Raw genomic sequence first — 17,850 nt, 5'->3', positions numbered from 1 at the left:
TCAAGGCACGTGGCAAGAGCAGGGCAAGCCACATCAGCCGACAAAGATCTGCAAAGTTATTGCCACTGCACATCGCCATTAATGAGGCCTCCTTACAACATTTATTGCGATAACCCCTCTCCGTCGAGACAACACGCCCTCACCCTGAACAAGGTAAGCTACAGCGTAGACTTTCGGCCAAGGTGACAGGTCGGAAGGGACAACGAAATGATTATCAGAGGATATAAGCAGACGTTGAAGACAAGAAGAAGGTTAAGTTTTCTATCTCTAATCCATATCTCTACATCCTACTTCTCTCTAACTTGCTCGTCGGAGGGTTCGCTGGGGGACTCCCCGTTCCCCGTTGAACTCTTGTGCATGTTCTTTGGTGGGCTTGATCACCTGGATACCAGCTCGAGAAACGTGGATCAGTCCGACCCGTTCTGCCTGGAACCCGTTACATCATAACTGTATCATCAAGAACCATTGTAACTTTAAGGCTTTGTTTGGTAGAGTTTTTAAAATTTAATTTCACCTCTTGGTTTGAGTATGGTATTTAGTTATAGTTTTTAAAAATTGATTCCACACGCACTTTTGCAAGCATGTTTACCCGGTCATCCTCCCGAACGTTCGGCCAGTTGACCGAAACAATGTTCGTTTTTTTATTTTTTATTTTTTTTGCACCTGTTATTTTTATATTTTAAATAAAAAAAATTAATTTTTTATGAGTTTTGAATATAATTTTGAATTAGGTGTTTGGTTATGAGTTGTAAGTTTTTGAATCAAATATCATATGACACATAAAAAATTTCAAACTCATTTCAAAACTCATAACTAAATAAATTTTCCACACTCAAATTATAATTTCAAAACTCACAAACTTAAAATACAACTATATTCTCAAATTATAATTTTAAAACTTTACCAAACGCTACCCAAATCACTCTTTATATAGATTAAAAGTTAATAAAATTTTAAATGATTGAAAACTTATGTAATATTAACTGAATTTATAAATACATGAGCATTGATATATGTCATTATAAGAACATCTTCATCTAAAATGTCAATTTTTTTTTAAAAAGCTTAGGTTGTAAATTGACTCATATGTCAATTTGACATAAAAAATTTTCACCCGATAGGTCAAATCTATTATTTTATTATTTTTACAAAATAAAATTATTTTATTAGATAGACTTAACATTTGACATGTTGAGTTCGTGCCAAATACGAACTCAGGATTTGGCATATCAGATGGAGTTGATATATTTAGGGATGTTTGGGAAGAAATTTGTTTGGCTAAAATAGCACTAAAATACAAAATAGCACTAAAATAGCTAATAAGACAAAATATCATATCAAATTCATAATCATTTTACTTTTTCTCTCACAAACATTACATCAAACTACAAAAAAATAAAACTATCTTCCCAAACACAAAAAATTTAGCCTCTTAAAATAACCAAAAACTAAAATAAACTACTAAAATAATAACTTCACAAACACCCACTTAATGTCAAAATATGACTTTTAAAATACCACATCATATTTAGCCTCCGTTTGGGAAGTGGGTTGGCTTTTTTGGCTATTTTAGCCTGGGCTAAAAAGCTTGGTTTGGGAAGAGCTTTTTGGCTTTTTGACTTTTTTGATTTTTTTTGTGAGAGAAGAGTGTAATGATTATGGGTTGGATGTGATGTTTTATTTTTTGTGGCTAAAATAGCATATTTTGTCTTTTGTGGCTAAAATAGCCAAAAAAGTCCGGAAAAGCCCTTCCCAAACGGACCTTTAAAGTATTAAATAGAGGTGCTCTAATGTCATGATTGTTGTCATCATTACTACTACAACCATAACTATCACACTATCACTATAGGTATTGCCATCTCTACTATCTCTCACTACCTCTATCACTATTGTTATAGACACTACCATCACCGATCCCTTTTTTACTTCAATTGCATTACAAGTTCACTATCACCACAATCACTATCTTTCAACTTCTACCATCATTGTTATTGGTAGGGATGGCAATTTAAACCCGGCCCGACGGGGACCCGACCCATTGACCCCGATTAATACGGTTTTTCCCCGAAAAGTACCCCCAACGGGCCGAGGATGGTATTAAAAAAAAAATCCCCGGTCACTTTCGGGCCGGGGACGGTGATAAGAAATTCCGCCCCGGCCCCGCTCCTCAGCCCCGTTTCTGCCCCGCCTAATATATATTAATATTATGCACTGCACTCATCTCTCTCTAATATAATATATTATGTACTTATCTCTCTCTAATATATATTATATACCCTCTCCTACCTACCCACTGATATAGGTACCCATTGATATATATCAACTCTCTCTCTCATCTACTAACAATCCCAAAACAAATACACCTCCTCTCCTCTCTCTCATTTCGGATCGATCTCTCTCCCTCTCTACCGCCATGATCGATTCTCTCTCAAGCTCTCACTCTCGCACTGTTCTACTCTCTCGCTCACTCTCGCACTGTCCGCGACGCCGATCGTCACTGTCCGCGAAGCCGATCGGCCTCCTCCGTCGTCGCAGTCACAACCATCCATCGCCTCCGCATCTCCGATCGTCCTACTTCTCCTTCGTCCACCACAGATCTGTATATGTATCGTCCTCCATTTGTATGTATACATGTATGTATACACAGATCTCAGATCCGATCTGTCTATTTTTATTTTTATTTTTGGTTTATGATCTATTGATGATGTTGTTGATATTTTGATGAAAATGATACATTGATGTTGATGATTCTGTTGATGATGTTGTTATTGTTGATGGTGGTGTTGAAACAGATTTGGGGGAAGGGGAATTTTTTGGGTTCGGGGAAACCTGATCCCCGTTGGGGGCGGGGATGGGGACAGTGGTAGGTTCCCCGTCGGGGATCGGGGCCGGGGCCGGGGCCGGGGAGATTTTCACAATCGGGGATCGGGGACGGGGAGTGGGATCCCCGGCCCCGCCCCGCCCCGTTGCCATTCCTAGTTATTGGCATCACAATCCCTCTTGCTACTACCGCTATCACTACTACCACCACCTCATCAACTCAATATAAAATTCAAAAGATACAATTTGAAAATAATTAAATTTTAAATTTAATCTTATACATATTAAATAATTTATTTTAATTCAGTGCTTAAATTTTGATCAAACAAGTTTCAGTTTTAAAAATTAAACATTCAATTTTTATTATTACAATTTTTTATTTTTTATCTATCTAACACCACCTAACAATGTTTATTTATCTTTGTCTTAAATTAAGGTTAAAAAGAAGGGAAGTTCTATTTGAACACCACGTCTTCTTTTTTTCAATTCAAATCATTTTCTGTTTTTTTTTTTTAATTATAATTATGTCCCTCAAATAAATTACCCTTTTGAGAAAATTATAAAATTTAATCTTACAGTACATGTCTTAAACGCGAAGGCCCCGTTTGTTTTTAGAGATAGAATGGAAGAGATTGATAGTGAGGGGATTGTTAGTGAGGGGATTAATAGTGAGGAATTGTTAAATTATTTTTATATAAAATAATAAAATAAATTAAAAAATTATAAAAAATTAAACATTAATATTTTTTAAAAAATTCCTAATATATAAAAAATAAAAAATTTTCTAATCCCCTCACTATTTTTCTAATATCATCTCTACCTTGTCCTTCCCAATCCCCCTTCCAAGGCCTTTACTAATACCAAGAGATTAAGAGTCTCCTCCCCATTTCTCAAAACAAACACCTCATATAGTAATCTCACCTCACTATTAATCTCAATCCCCTCCCTATAACTCCAAACAAACAGGACTAATAGTCACCGCTGCGGTTACAATTAAACCATCTCCTTCCCCAGCCACGTTGGCCCTCTAGGCCTCTCTTCGGCGAATAGCCTCATTTCCTCATTCACCACTGTCCAATCCGATTCCTTCCCTTTTATCACATTCCTCATATTTTTTCTTCCTTCTTATTTTTGACTTAGCACTTATTACATATGATTTTGAAAATCAAAAGATCGAAAAGTTGAAAGCCATAGACATAAATTTAAAAGTTGAAGGCAAAAATCTGAAATTCCATAGACTCGTAGAGTCAAACAAAGTGAATATTCAAATGATATTCGATTTTAATTATAAATGGAAATGGGGTGCAATGGAATATTTTTATTTATTGAGTTTCCAATTCTATTGAAAAAATATTCTAAATTTATCATACTCGATTCCAAAATGAATAAATATTCTAAGTTGATTGTCCTCATCCCTAATGGAAATAGGTTCACCATTGAGTTGGCTTCAATAAAATCCAATGTCTTGTAACTTTATATATGACCAAGGTGTCTATTCTTTTCTTATTACCAATATCTTGTTTTGACCGTATCGCACTATGTATCATTTGATAACCCTCAAAATACTTTATCTTTAGTTCCATTTTTATTTCAAATGGAAGAGTTCGAAAGATATTTAGAACTAGATAGATCTCAGCAACACAATTTCGTATATCCACTTATCTTTCCGGAGTATATTTATGCACTTGCTCATGATCATGGTTTAACTGGATCGATTTTTTTGAAAAATAGAGGTTATGACAATAAATTCAATTTACTAATTGGGAAACATTTAATTACTCAAATGTATCAACATAATCATTTTCTTTTTTTGGCTAATGATTCTAACCTATTAAGACTATAAACTCAAAATTATCTATCCAGAAACAAAAATCATTAGTTCAAATTTATTTCACTCATGAATTCCATATTTCATTAATTTTATCTCCACCACACATATTTATTCTATATAAATTCTAATACAGAAAGGTGGGATCGTAGCTTTTTTTGTAAATAGATAGATATGGAGTTCAAATTTTTATTCTCCATGACTAAGCATGAAACGTAATTTGATGTCTTAAAGTTCTATATTAAATAAATATAAGATTGTTATAATATTTTTTTACATACATAATTGATTTTTGAAAAAAATTAAAAGTATAATAAAATAAAATTAGAGTTTGACCAACAATAAGCGCCACATGGCACTCGGGGGCATCTCATCACCCATGATGATGGTTGTATTATGGTCAAAGGGGTCAAAAATTCATAAAGAAACAATCTCATTAAAAAAAATGAGTTTCTTATTATTATGAAAATTCTTTAGTACAAATATAGGAATTAAGAAATAAGAACTCTATACTGTCTCTCTTTTTATTAGGTTCTGTTTGTTTGTATTTTTTTTTTTTTTCTGAACACAAAAATTAAAGAAAAACAGGAAAACAAACTAAACAAAAGAAACAAGCTCAGCTCAAAGTTTGCACCAGAGGCTTGGGAGAATTTAGCACCGAATTGATAGGCAAAGAATCAGAAAGAGAGGCTCTTGCAGTCCAGTGAGCGGCCCTGCTAGCCATCCGAGGTGACCAATGAAAGGATAGATTAGAACCTTGAGCTAATGCTCTAATGTCCGCAAGAATTTTAAAAAAATAATAATAAATATAAATGAAATATATTTTTTATTTTTCTTTTTAAATTCTTATTTAAATTCATGATCCAAACATCCTTACAAGATTGTTGCTCAATTATTATAGTACATTTTAGCTAATCATTTGATGAAAATTCTCGGATACACTTAGGGATGGGAATTGAATTCCTATTCTATGAGTATCTATGGAGACTCGATCTAAATATATGAATTTTTTCTTCTTTTTTTATTTGTCGGGTCAGTCAAATAACATTTTTCAAATATTCATAGGTATGGATCGAGGACGAGTATCTGCCCATTTCTCCTACATATTATTTATTTTATTTATTTATTTATTTTTTAACTCACAATAGAGAGAGAGAGAAAGTGAAGTAGTATAGCGAGAGGAAGCCTTTCTTCTCTCTCCTCGATTCTTACCAGACATAACTACACAGGACCTCCAATTTATATAGGTGGAAAAGTTGATGATTTTCAAATTGACCCCTTAGATTTAACTAAATTGCAAACTAGTCCCCGGTGGAAAAGGCCTAACAACCATGTTACACTGGTCAATGAAAGAAAATAAGGTGGTGTTTGGTTTAGTTTTGAAATTTTGATTTGAGTGTGGAGTTGTGATTTGAGTGTGAAATTGTGAGTTGAATTTTGAAAAGATAAAATTTATTTAGTTATGAGTTTTGAAAAGTGTCTTGAAATGAGTTTTTAAAGGATTGGTTTTGAAAAGTGTCTTGAAATGAGTTTTGAGTTTTGAAAATAGTTTTAAATTGTATTTTGAGTTTTAAGCATCTATTCTTTTAAAATATTAAACAATGTTTAAGAAAAATTTATTTTTTCATTTTAAATATATGTTTTTATTTAGATATTTTTAAACTTTTTATTTTAAATATTTCATTTTATTTTGTAAATATTTTAGTTTTTTTTTTAAATTTTAAGAAAGAATGTAACATTGTAGAAGAGGGGGAGAGAGATAGTTGTAATTTATTTATTTATTTTTAATCTTCCATGTTCTTCCATGTTTTTTTTTTCAATTACTAAAAACTTATTTGATTGTCTCAAAATTATATATTTAATTATTTTTAAATAATTTTTTAATTAATTAATGTGTATTTAATTTTGTTATTGAGTCAAATAAAATAAGATAAGATTGAATGTATATTTAGCTTTGTGAACCTTAAAAAAAAGAAAAAAAAAAGAAGGTCAAGCTCGGTTAGGGAAAATCCAAACCCATTAGGAGATGGATAGAGTTGTATTCATAGGAAACGGGGAATGTGGAATGGAGAAAAATTGTTATAGGGGTTTGGGAATGAGAAATTAATATTTACCCCAGTAACTCCCATTGTCATTCCTAGATAGTCTTGATAAATGAAAAATCAGAATACATTATATATGTTAAGTGAGATTACTTTTTATCTTTCAATTTTAAAAAAATAAAAATAAATAGGTCCACATATTTTACTCATAATTTTTCATAACAAAGGTTTCGTTTGGAAAGTGTATTGGCTTTTTAATTTTTTGATTTTTTAACTATTTTAACCTGGGACTAAAAAATCTCGTTTGAGAAAGATTTTTTGAACTTTTTGTAAAAGAAATAATGTAATGATTATGAGTTGGACATGATATTTTGTTTTATTGAGTTAAAAAGTCTATTTTATCTTTTTATGATTAAAATAATCCCAAATTGAAACCAATCCTTCTTCCCAAATGAAGCCATAATTAGCTTGGAGTACTAATATAATGTTATAAGATGCTACAGAAGTACTCAATAATTACCCATCATAGGATTGCTTTTTAGCTAAACCACCATTGCCGATTATAGTGATAGAATTTATGATCCCATGGGATTAATAATTGAGTTAGTGGGATAAATCATTGGTATTAGATATTATACAATTTTGTGAAATTAAAATTCTACGAGTAATACTAGAGACCCCAAATATTCTATCAAAATTTTTACCAAATGTCTCACATGGGTGTGGGAGGTAAAACTTTTGGTAGAATTTTTGGAGCCTCTAACATTTTTGAAATTCTACGCATTACGAAACCAAAAGGTTTTTACCTCACTTAAATCAAGGTTATTAAAATTGAAATCAATGAGAGAGTCATGAATTGAATCGTAAAATCAGTAAATGAGGATCATAACACTCCACTTTTTTTATTAAAAATAAGATAAAAATGCAAATCATAATGATACATATTAAAAATAAAACGAAAAGTCTCATATCAAGCGATTCTATGACGATCCTATATAATCTCATATGATTTAACACAATCTTACTTGCGATTACGTTATGACACCAATCTTATAACAATTTGAATCGTTTTAACAATTTAAGATAGGAGATCCAACCATCTGAATTGCAATTTTGATAACAATGACCCAAACACAAGAAATGTAGACCTCACTGGCCCAAATACATGAATCAAACAGGCAAACATTGCTCTGTTTTGCAAGGGCCTCAACATCATGCATAATTTTTCCAATTAGAATTAGTATTAACAAAGGCCATGTTTGGCATAGTTTCAATCTTTTGCCTTTAAGAACTAAAGATAAAGATACATTATTGTTTTCAAAGAGTTCTCCTCATTTATAAGAAGACTCTAAGTGCCACACCAAAAAAAAAAAAAAAAAAAAAAAAACAAAACAAAACAAAATCAGGAAAATATTATATTTTTTCAGACGAAAGAAAATTCAGACCAAAAAACAGAAAACAAAAAAAACCAATCGTCTTGTTTGGTTTTTATTGATTTCCTAAAAATTGAGTTCTGTTTTTGGTATTTTGTTTATTTATTTTTTTTAATATTTTAACCAAATCTTTTATTTTTTAAATACACCTAACTTAAACGTAACTAAAAAATAACATATTTATAAAAAAATATTTTAAAAAATTAATAAATACACAAAAAAAAAATATATACTAAGTTTTTGTATTTTTGATATTTAGTAAAAATTCACAAATATTATACTTTTAAAATGTATTTATATTAAGCATCTAAAAATTATAAAAATCACTCAAAATGTTAAAAAAATTTAGTGAAAACAACGGGAGCAACATATTAATGGAGTTCAAACTCCTGATCATGAATTTGTATTTTCACTTACTAATCCTGGGAATATCATCAACACACAAATTTCATTACCAACCCATAAAAAAATTAAAAAAGAAGCAGAAAAAGAAAAAGAAAAGAAAAAAAAAAAAAGGAGGCCTAGCCTTATTCAAGAGTAGCTGCCAAACTATTATTGCATTTCTAGTAAGAATTCCACCAATCCAATTTATCCTGGAAAAGAATCAGATTGATAACCAGAAAAGAACCAAGAAAAGTGAAGTAAAATAAGAAGCCTTGATTTTCTTGTTGAATTCCCACTTACAACCGCGCTATCCCTTTTATTATCATATATGGACAAAAAATTTCCTTACCGATGACTCGACCATGAATACCGATAATCCTCATTCATCGTGGAGACGCGCTGCAAGACCTGGAAAGTCGCTGCTGAGCTTGCTCGGCAGCATTAGCGAAGTTTAGAGTCTGTGACTTTGACACCATGTTGACCATACTAGGAGTATCATAGCCAATAGGACCGCTACTAGTGTTTCCACCTTCACTGCTCAACACAACTGTCTGAGTAGTCGAGTCACCCCTAGTTGTTGCCCTTTGCCACGAATGCGAGCTCAAACCTGAGAGCACATAGGCTCGACCCGTGTGCTCGTATAACTCCATGCTTGCCATTCGGTCCCTAATTTCTCTCAGCTCGGTTTCAAGCCAGCTGCAGAGTCCATCCCCTGCTTGGGCTGATGCTGAAGATCGTAGCGTTGCTCTCCTATTTGACAGAACAGCCTGTGCACCCTCTAGATTTCCCATCTCAGCCATCTCTTGTGCCTCTGCAATTCCTTCTGCTACCCACAAGCGATTCCTCTGCCGATCAACATCTAAGCTCGGTATCAAATCCATAGGTGAAAGAACCTCAGGTCGCCGTATCTCAACTCTCTCGCCTTCTATAAGTACCATCTCTTTTGATACAGTGTCCTTGTACGAACACACTATATCCAACAACGATGTCTTTTCCGGCCTTTCCTCACCTTCAGCAGCTGAAACTATGGGAATTGAAAGGTTAACCAAAAATTCTTTCTCCTCGTCTGCATACAGATCGCCGACCTTGATCAAACCTTGCTGCCCTTGATTGGACATTCCACTCGGGTATCTTCCAGATGGTATGAATCCGATCTTTACCCCGGGTGACACTGACCTCACGGTTAGTTGAAGTTCTTGAGCCACGACACTAAGAAGACCACCAATGCACCTAGCAAAGGCGTCTTGAACCATGCCAACAGACTCGATGAAGGAAAATGTGCCACCTGATGCATCAGATATAGCGTGCATCGCAGTAGAATCGTGGTCTGACCCAAATCCAAATGTGTGAACTGGGATTGTAGGGAGTCTAGCCTCGTTTCCACCAACATTCTTGCTACCACAGATGGAAACAGGCAATAGGTTCAGATATTCCACAGCCTGCCTTGAATTCTGATTCTGTGGACTTCTGCGTCGATTGATACTCTCGCTGTTGTATGTGTCTCTTCCATCAGATAGGAGTATGATGCTTGCAACTGGATTCCTTTCACGGCGTTCTTCGAGAACCCGAACTCCTTTCTTGAGCCCTTCCACGATGTTGGTCCCACCAGATGACACAAGAGAATTGATGGCGAGGACAGCATCTTCGCGGCGTACTTCGGACATCCTGCGAAGTGGAAAGATTCTTCGAGCGGATGATGAGAAAACAACGATAGCCAGTCGGTCACAAGGGCCCAGGTTTTGTATGACGAATCGAAGTGCACGCTTGAGAAGAGCAAGCTTTGAACCTGCCATGCTGCCACTAACATCAAGCACAGTGACGAGGTCAATGGGTGCCCGCTCAAGGTTACGGGCATCACCGAGGAGAGGTGGTGCCTGAACGCCGACAAGAACGGCGAAACTAGAAACAGACTCAGAGGAAGAGATGGCAGGAAACTCAGGAAAGGATTTGATAGTTACTGAATGGGAGGAACCAAGAAAGGTGGGATCAGTGGAGACAGGAGGGAGAGTATCATCATCTGAGAAGCGAGGGGGCTCAGGTGGAGGAGGAGATGGAAGAGGGTGATCATGAGGGATGTTGGGCGGGACATCTTCAAGCAAGGGACGGTAAGGAGAGACTCGAGCTCGGCCTGAGACATTAAACCGAGGATCGCCAAGGTTGGTGGGGAACTGAAAAGGGATGTCTTTCCACTTGGAACGGCAAATGGGGCAAAGGTGATTTCCGTGCTTAACGCTGTTGGCAATGCAGCTAAAGTGGAACGAGTGGGTGCACTCGGCTGTGAAGATCGCTTGGCCCTCCCCGGTTTTTAAGTGTGCCAAGCAAATTGCGCAAGTTTTCTGTAAGAACAAGCAATTTTTTACAAAACAAGGTTAATTACAAGATGATCATTACAAATACCATCTGAAATTAATCAAATAATAAATGAAAACTTGTACAGTGTCTTGCACTAATCTGGAAGAATATAATAAACTTTGTGACAGAAAAAGAACACAACTACTATAATAACAAATTTCTCTTCAAGTAGTTGTGGTGGGAAAATAAAATTCAAATGTAAAAAACTGTCCCAAAAGCAAATTTGAAAAAGTCAAGTCCTCAATTACAGGACAGATTATCATTATACATACCAATCTGAAATTCAGAAAATAATATATGTCTTGAAGAATATAATAAACTGAAACAGAAAAAGAAGGTTGTTTGACCGAAGGAGTGTTCCATTTCCACCAACACAAGTAAACCTTCAATATATTTTAATATATTTTGATTTATTTTTTTTAAGCATACTTCAATACACTTTTTACAAGTAAACCAACATTACGGAGCGATTATCATTACCCTTTATAAAGAAAAAAACTTGTGTCCTCATGTTGGAATTATCTAGTGAGCATGAGCTGTTAGCCATTTGATTGCACCTTGATCTTTAGTTGGCACTAATTAATAGAAAGAATTAATTAAAACAACCAATTAAAATTTCAATTTACCCAGAAGAGAAATAACCCACATATAAAAAACTTCAAACCCAAATTGGGAATAGTGCTTTACATAATCACCATTAAGCAAATTCAACCACGTTTGTAATAGACAATTCCTTAAAAGTCAGCCAAGCCTGCCTAAAATGGAATCACGAGTTAAAAAGTAAAACTTTCTCAAGTCTTTTAGAGCAACCACTTAACGAAAATGACCATTAATAACAAAAAGGTAAAAGGTCAATAACAATGTTTTCAACCTTAATAAAAATGGTACATTTTTACATAATAGAAGTGTGTAATAAATATGTACACTTTTTAAAAACATTTTTAACCTATGAAATTAATTGAGACACGTCTTAGGATATAAAGATAAGATCTCGGCGGTTTTTTTTTTTTTTTTTTAACCAAACATATAATTAGTTGAGATCAAATCTAACTTGGTGTTCCTAACGACGAATAATCTTCACCAACACTGTCGATCATTTTGATCATTTTGGCTACTTTGGACGGGTTAAAAAAAAAACTCTCCGTACGTCAAGTGTATGACATTAATATATTTTCATAAAAAGATAAAAAAATTAATTAAATAATCAATTTTCAAACAATTTTGTCAAATTATTTCCTTTACGTTTTTTACAAATTTTTTTTATATTTTTTTTAAATAAAATAAAAACATCACAAAAAAAAAATAGAGGTACTTACGTGTAGGTCCTAATAAGTAACTTATTGTCTAATAGATCCTATAAAAAAAAATTTGTCATAAAAAATGTCACTAATTGTAAGTTCTAGCAACAATTTATAAAAATCATAACAAAAAAAAGTCATTAATTGTTAATTTTTAGCCACGTATGAAAAAAATTGTCACAAAAAAATTATTTTTAAGAATAATTTTATCAAGACTTATTTTCAATAAGACTTGATAGAAATTAAATCTAATTATTATGACCTATTAGTAGTTTACCCAAAAAAATAATCCCCAAACACCCCCTTCATCTCCAACTAACAATCTAGAAGCCCACCAAACAACAAAACATTATAAACTAATAATCATAGTAATAATGATGATGTTAATTTTTTAATAAATTTAATTGTTGGTCTAAATAACAACCAGTTTATTTAGTTTCAGTTTTTCAAAATTTAAATTTTTTTATTCACTATTTTTTTTTTGTTTTTAGTGAATATTTATAAAATTTTAAGTAATTTTTTTTTACCTTTTTTTAGATACACATTCTTAGATGTACATCTAAATTGTAAAATATTAGTGAAAAAATATTTTAAAAAATTAATAAATATATAAAAATACAAAAAATATATTGAATTTTTATATTTTTTTTTGTATTTAGCGTATTTAAAAAAAAATCATAAATATCATACTTTTTAAAAATATTTATATTAAGTGTGTTCAAAATTTTTGTTTAAAAATATTATTTAAAATATTAAAAAATATTAAAATATAAAAAAATAAAAAAAATAAAATTTTCTAAAAACTAGAACCAAACCAAGTGAATAATGGTAACGATGCATTAAAGTGTTGAAAGGGAAATGCCACCATCGAATGGTGGTTCGGTAATTTCATGAAGACATCTCAATTCCCAATCTACCTCCCTCTACAGTTTCAAATCCCAACAACCCTTTTCTTAAATAATAAATAAACATTAATTACAAATTTAATATTTGAAAAAATAAATTCCAAACTCTATGCAACAAAAGTCAAAATAAAAAAAAAAATCAGAGAAGATATTAATTAGTTAAGCACGGGAAACGTGATCAAATGTGAAAAAGTTCAATGTACGAAAGTACCCTGCAAACCGTCAGACTTTGCAGCATTTATTACAAATATCATCAAGGGCATTATAGTCAAAAGAAAAAGGTTAGTAACCGAACTCAGTTTGGATACTGAGAAAAATTAGGCTAAACAGCTGGCTTCAGATTCGTTTTTTCCGCGACTGCGCCGGAAAATCAGTTATAACCGGCGGGAAAATTCTCTCGACGAGAAAATGAGATCGAAAGTACGACCATTTCAGTGAAATGAGAGAGAGAGAGAGAGAGAGAGAGAGAGAGAGAGAAGTAATCTTCATCGGAAAATGAGGGGAAAACAGCGAGAAAGTGAGGGAAAACCGTACCTTGGAGGATCGGGCGCTGATGCTTCTGGATAACCGAGAGATAGAGAGAGAAGCCGAACGAGAGGACACCGTAGAAGATCGAGATTCGGGCTCGGAAGAGTCTGTGAGCAAATTGGTAGAACGTTGAAGGGATGTTTGGGACGATTCAGAACTGAAGAGTTTCAGGGAAAGCGATTTCTTCAGCTTGTTCCATGCACTCGCCATTGAAATCGTTCGAAATGGAGTTAGGGTTAGGGTTTGGTTTTGGTTTTGTAGAGAGAGAAGATGAAGATGCAGAGAGAGAGAGAGAGAGAGAGAGAATTGGGACAGAGAAGTAGGAATTGGAGTAAGAGCTATAAATGCTCTGAGTTTGGTGATGTTATAGAAACATACGTTTTCTTTTACAGCAACGAAAATTGAAATTTTTAGGTTTTTTATTTACTTTTAATTAAAAAAATAAAATATAAAAAATATAAAAACATACTAGATCTAGGTCTCGTTTAAGAACATATTCTTTTAGTAATTTTTTAATTTTTAGCTAAAATATAAGATAAATTTTTTCGTATATTTAGAATAATTTTTTGACTTTTTACAAAAAAAAAAAAATATAAAAAGTAAAGAGGAAATAAAATTTTTAAATTTTATAAAATAAAAATTCATACTAAAAAAAACCAAAAAACTTATTTTTATCAATTTAACAAAAATAAGATAGCATGAATTTTTTATTTTATCTTATAACAAAAAGATAGTATGAATTTTTTATTTTATCAATTTTATATAGTATAAATAATCTTTTATTTAACAAAAATAGAATTCATACTATCTTATCAAATAAATTTTTTTACATATAGTATGAATAAGTTATTTTATCTTATCAAATAAGATAGCATAATAAAATAAGATAGTATGGCTTTTTTATTTTATCAATTTAAATTTTAAATTTTTTTTATGTAAAAAAATATAAATTATTTATTTATTTTCATTAGATAAAATCAATTGAAAAATAAGTAGGTTAGAAATTAAACTTAATTAAATAAGTTTTTTTTAAATATTTTATATATAGTTATATTGAGTTTAATAATTAATATACTCATACAATGTCCGTTTTACTTAACAAAAAAGAGATGAATGATTTATTTAGAATATAAATCAGAAGAGTATGATTTGAATTGATAAAATAAAAAATAAAAAATTTATTTTGTTTCAAAACTAAAACCTTGAGAATTACATATATATAATATAACATTATAATTTTGTGAGAAAATGACAGTTTTATCCCCAATTCAAAATTTTGTGAAAGGGGGAGTATATCAGAGTGTCGTGCTAGCCATGAATCCAGAGCTCAATTTGAATGAGTGAATTTTAGGGTAAAGGAATTTGAGCTTAACTTTATTAAGTGGTCGTTTGGCAATAAATTTTTAGTTAATTTTTTAATTTTTTTAACCTGAGATTTTTTGATCGTTTGGTATTTTTGTTTAACTTTTTTGACTTTTTAATTTTGAAATGGTAATTTTTTTTTGTCTTTTTATGATTTTTGTCCTTACGTATTTTTTTAACTTTTTTTTTTGTATTTTTGTAATTATTTAGCCCAACTCACAAACAAACGACCCCTAAATTGTAATATGATTAATTTCAATTTATATTTACTTATTAAACTCTTATTTCAACCCATTATTACTTTATTTAGGGGACATAAAAAAATAAAATAAAAAAGACTTTAGCTTGTTCACATCTATCTCAACAAGAATAATATCTAAAAAAGGAGCAACGACCAAGTGCGTTGGAATTTGATGAACGAGCTCTCAATTTAGGACCAAAGTGGTTTGAGTTGAACACTTTGTTTAGAATAGAATTTCATTAATGAATGAATGAATGCGAGACTTTTTGTTTCTTTGATACTAATGTGAAGGCGCAAGCATCAATTGTTGAGTTCCCACGTAAAAATATCATTTTAGGTAGGAGTAAGCAGCGGATATATTGATTCGTCAAAATCGATCGAATCGATTTAATCTGTCGCATTTTGGACGGATGTGTGATGACGAGCGGACGGTTGCGGATTGATTTTCTTCAATCCGTTAATTTGGTAGATGGATGGCGGATTTGAGATTTATTTGGCCACAACTGAACCGCCAAACCGCCAAACCACGAGCACCCCTAGTAATTTATAAGATTTTGTGTTTTCAATTTATTTAAATATTATGTTTGTGTTTTCAATTGAAAGAGAGTTTAAATATTCTGTTGAAAAAAAGTTTTCAACTTGAATATATTTTTTGAATTGAAAAAAATAAACGTATTATTTATCTATATTTTTTGATTTTTAAATCTAAATCTAAAAATAATAAATAGAAAATATGATATATGCTGGTTGATTTTTGTTTTCAAAAACATATATAGATATAACAATACAGAGACATAGAATCTCTACTACTGTTCTGTTCATGGTTTTGGTGGTTTGAATTGTTATTATATTTTAAGAACCACAGATTGTAATACTCTATGTGGATGAATCATGCTGTGATTGTAATATGTGGATGAGGCATGCAGTGATCGTGATATTCTAAAGTTTTAAACTTTCTTTCTTTAGATAAGGCATACAGTGATTCTAATACTTTTTTAAGTCATTGACTGTAATACTTTCTTTTTTTTTTGAGAAAGTGTACAAGTTGAATTATGTTGAAAATTTATAAAATTTTAAACCGCCAAACCAATTCGCATTCATCTGCCAAACCGCCAATCCGCTCAATCCACATCCGCCGGATTGGCGGACGAATGCGGATTGATTTTCTCCAATCCGCCAATCTGGCGGACGGATAGCGGATTGGAGGTTCCGTGACCGCAACCGACTCGCGCCCACCCCTAATTTTGGGTTCGTTTGGAAAGTGAATTGTTTTTTTGACTTTTTAGTTATTTTAGTTTGGGGTTAAAGAATCTCGTTTGGGAAGGATTTTTTTACTTTTTGTGAGAAAAAAAATGTAATGATTACAAGTTGAATGTGATATTTTGTCTTATTGGACTAAAAATTTATTTTATTTTTTTGTAACTATTTTAACTAAAAAAGCCTAACTCTCAACTTTCCAAACGTGCTCTTTATAGTCTTGTTTGATAAGAGTTAAATTAACTAAATATGTGCAAAAAGATAAAATAGACTAAATCTATATAATAAGGGAATAGGATTTTTGAATTTATCTTAGAGACAATTGTCCTACTAGGACATTTGAACGGTTGAGATGACTTTCAATAACAACATCTAACGCTAAAAAATGTATGAACCAATTTAAGAATTTCATATTCCCACCCATAAACATCTTCTTAGTGTCCATGTGTTAACTCACATCCATGCTCTCTCTCTCTCTCAAAGCCATATCTCTCTCTCCCTCTTCTACGCTTCTCACTCATGTCCACGTCTCTCTCTCTCTCTCTCTCTCTCAAAGACTGAAACCCTAACCCACGTTTCTCACCCACATTCATTTCTTAGCTTTTCATAAATTTATCTCTCTATATGTTTGTGTATATATACTAGTTTTAGTGACCTTAAGTTGTTTTGATTATATATATATATATATATCGAATTCAAGCTTTTTGTGTATTGGCAGAGAAAGAGAGAGAAATGGAAGAAAAGAAGTACGTAGCCACAAGTTTCGATTGGGATTGTTTGAGAGAGAGAACACAAATTTCGGTAAAATGGTTTTCTGGGTTTGAAGAAATATTTCTCCATCTTCATGTCCTCTCCCTCTCCCTCCTCTACCGTCGTCGGAAATAACACCTACAGCAACTCTTCATCCGTTCAAATGTCCCATCCCCTAAATCGATAAGAATAGTTTTAGATCTCAACATTCATTGATTCAGACCAATGTATAACAATCAAGGGAGAAAAAGAAGAAAGAAGACGATATCGATGTCAATCCAAAAGTTTTCGATGATTTCTTCGATCATTGCACATGCTAATAGATGATGCGTGTTGGTTGTTTTTTTTATTCTGATTTGTTCAAAGTTGTTTATATATTGATATTGATCATTTGAGTAAAAGTTTTTTAATTCTGATTTGGGTACCCTGTTTTGTTTATATATTGATATTGATCATTTGAGTAAAAGTTTTTTTAATTCTGATTTGGGTACCCTGTTTTGTTTATATATTGATATTGATCATTTGGGTACCCTGTTTTGATTTTTTATTCTGATTTGATCAAAGTTGTTTATATATTGATATTGATCATTTGAGTAAAAGTTTTTTTTTTTTTTTCACCACATATATTGAACTGGGTTTGATTGTCTCTA

At 32.1% G+C, this 17,850-nt stretch overlaps 1 protein-coding gene across 1 annotated transcript; it reads right to left on the bottom strand.

Moving 5' to 3' along the window:
* Positions 1 to 8,650: 8,650 nt before the first annotated feature.
* Positions 8,651 to 13,978, bottom strand: LOC114265861 (E3 ubiquitin-protein ligase WAV3). The gene is made up of 2 exons (XM_028206694.2): positions 13,597 to 13,978; positions 8,651 to 10,843 (listed from the first exon to the last, which is right to left on the bottom strand). The coding sequence occupies exons 1-2, from the start codon at positions 13,798 to 13,800 to the stop codon at positions 8,891 to 8,893; spliced, it is 2,157 nt and encodes a 718-aa protein (XP_028062495.2). The 5' UTR covers positions 13,801 to 13,978; the 3' UTR covers positions 8,651 to 8,890.
* Between the last annotated feature and the right edge of the window lie 3,872 nt (positions 13,979 to 17,850).

This window comes from Camellia sinensis, chromosome 9, assembly GCF_055761805.1.
Source record: "Camellia sinensis isolate YWXY chromosome 9, ASM5576180v1, whole genome shotgun sequence".
Taxonomy (NCBI): Eukaryota; Viridiplantae; Streptophyta; class Magnoliopsida; order Ericales; family Theaceae; genus Camellia; species Camellia sinensis.
Note: the sequence above shows the minus strand (reverse complement) of the source record. Positions and strands in the feature narration are given on the sequence as shown.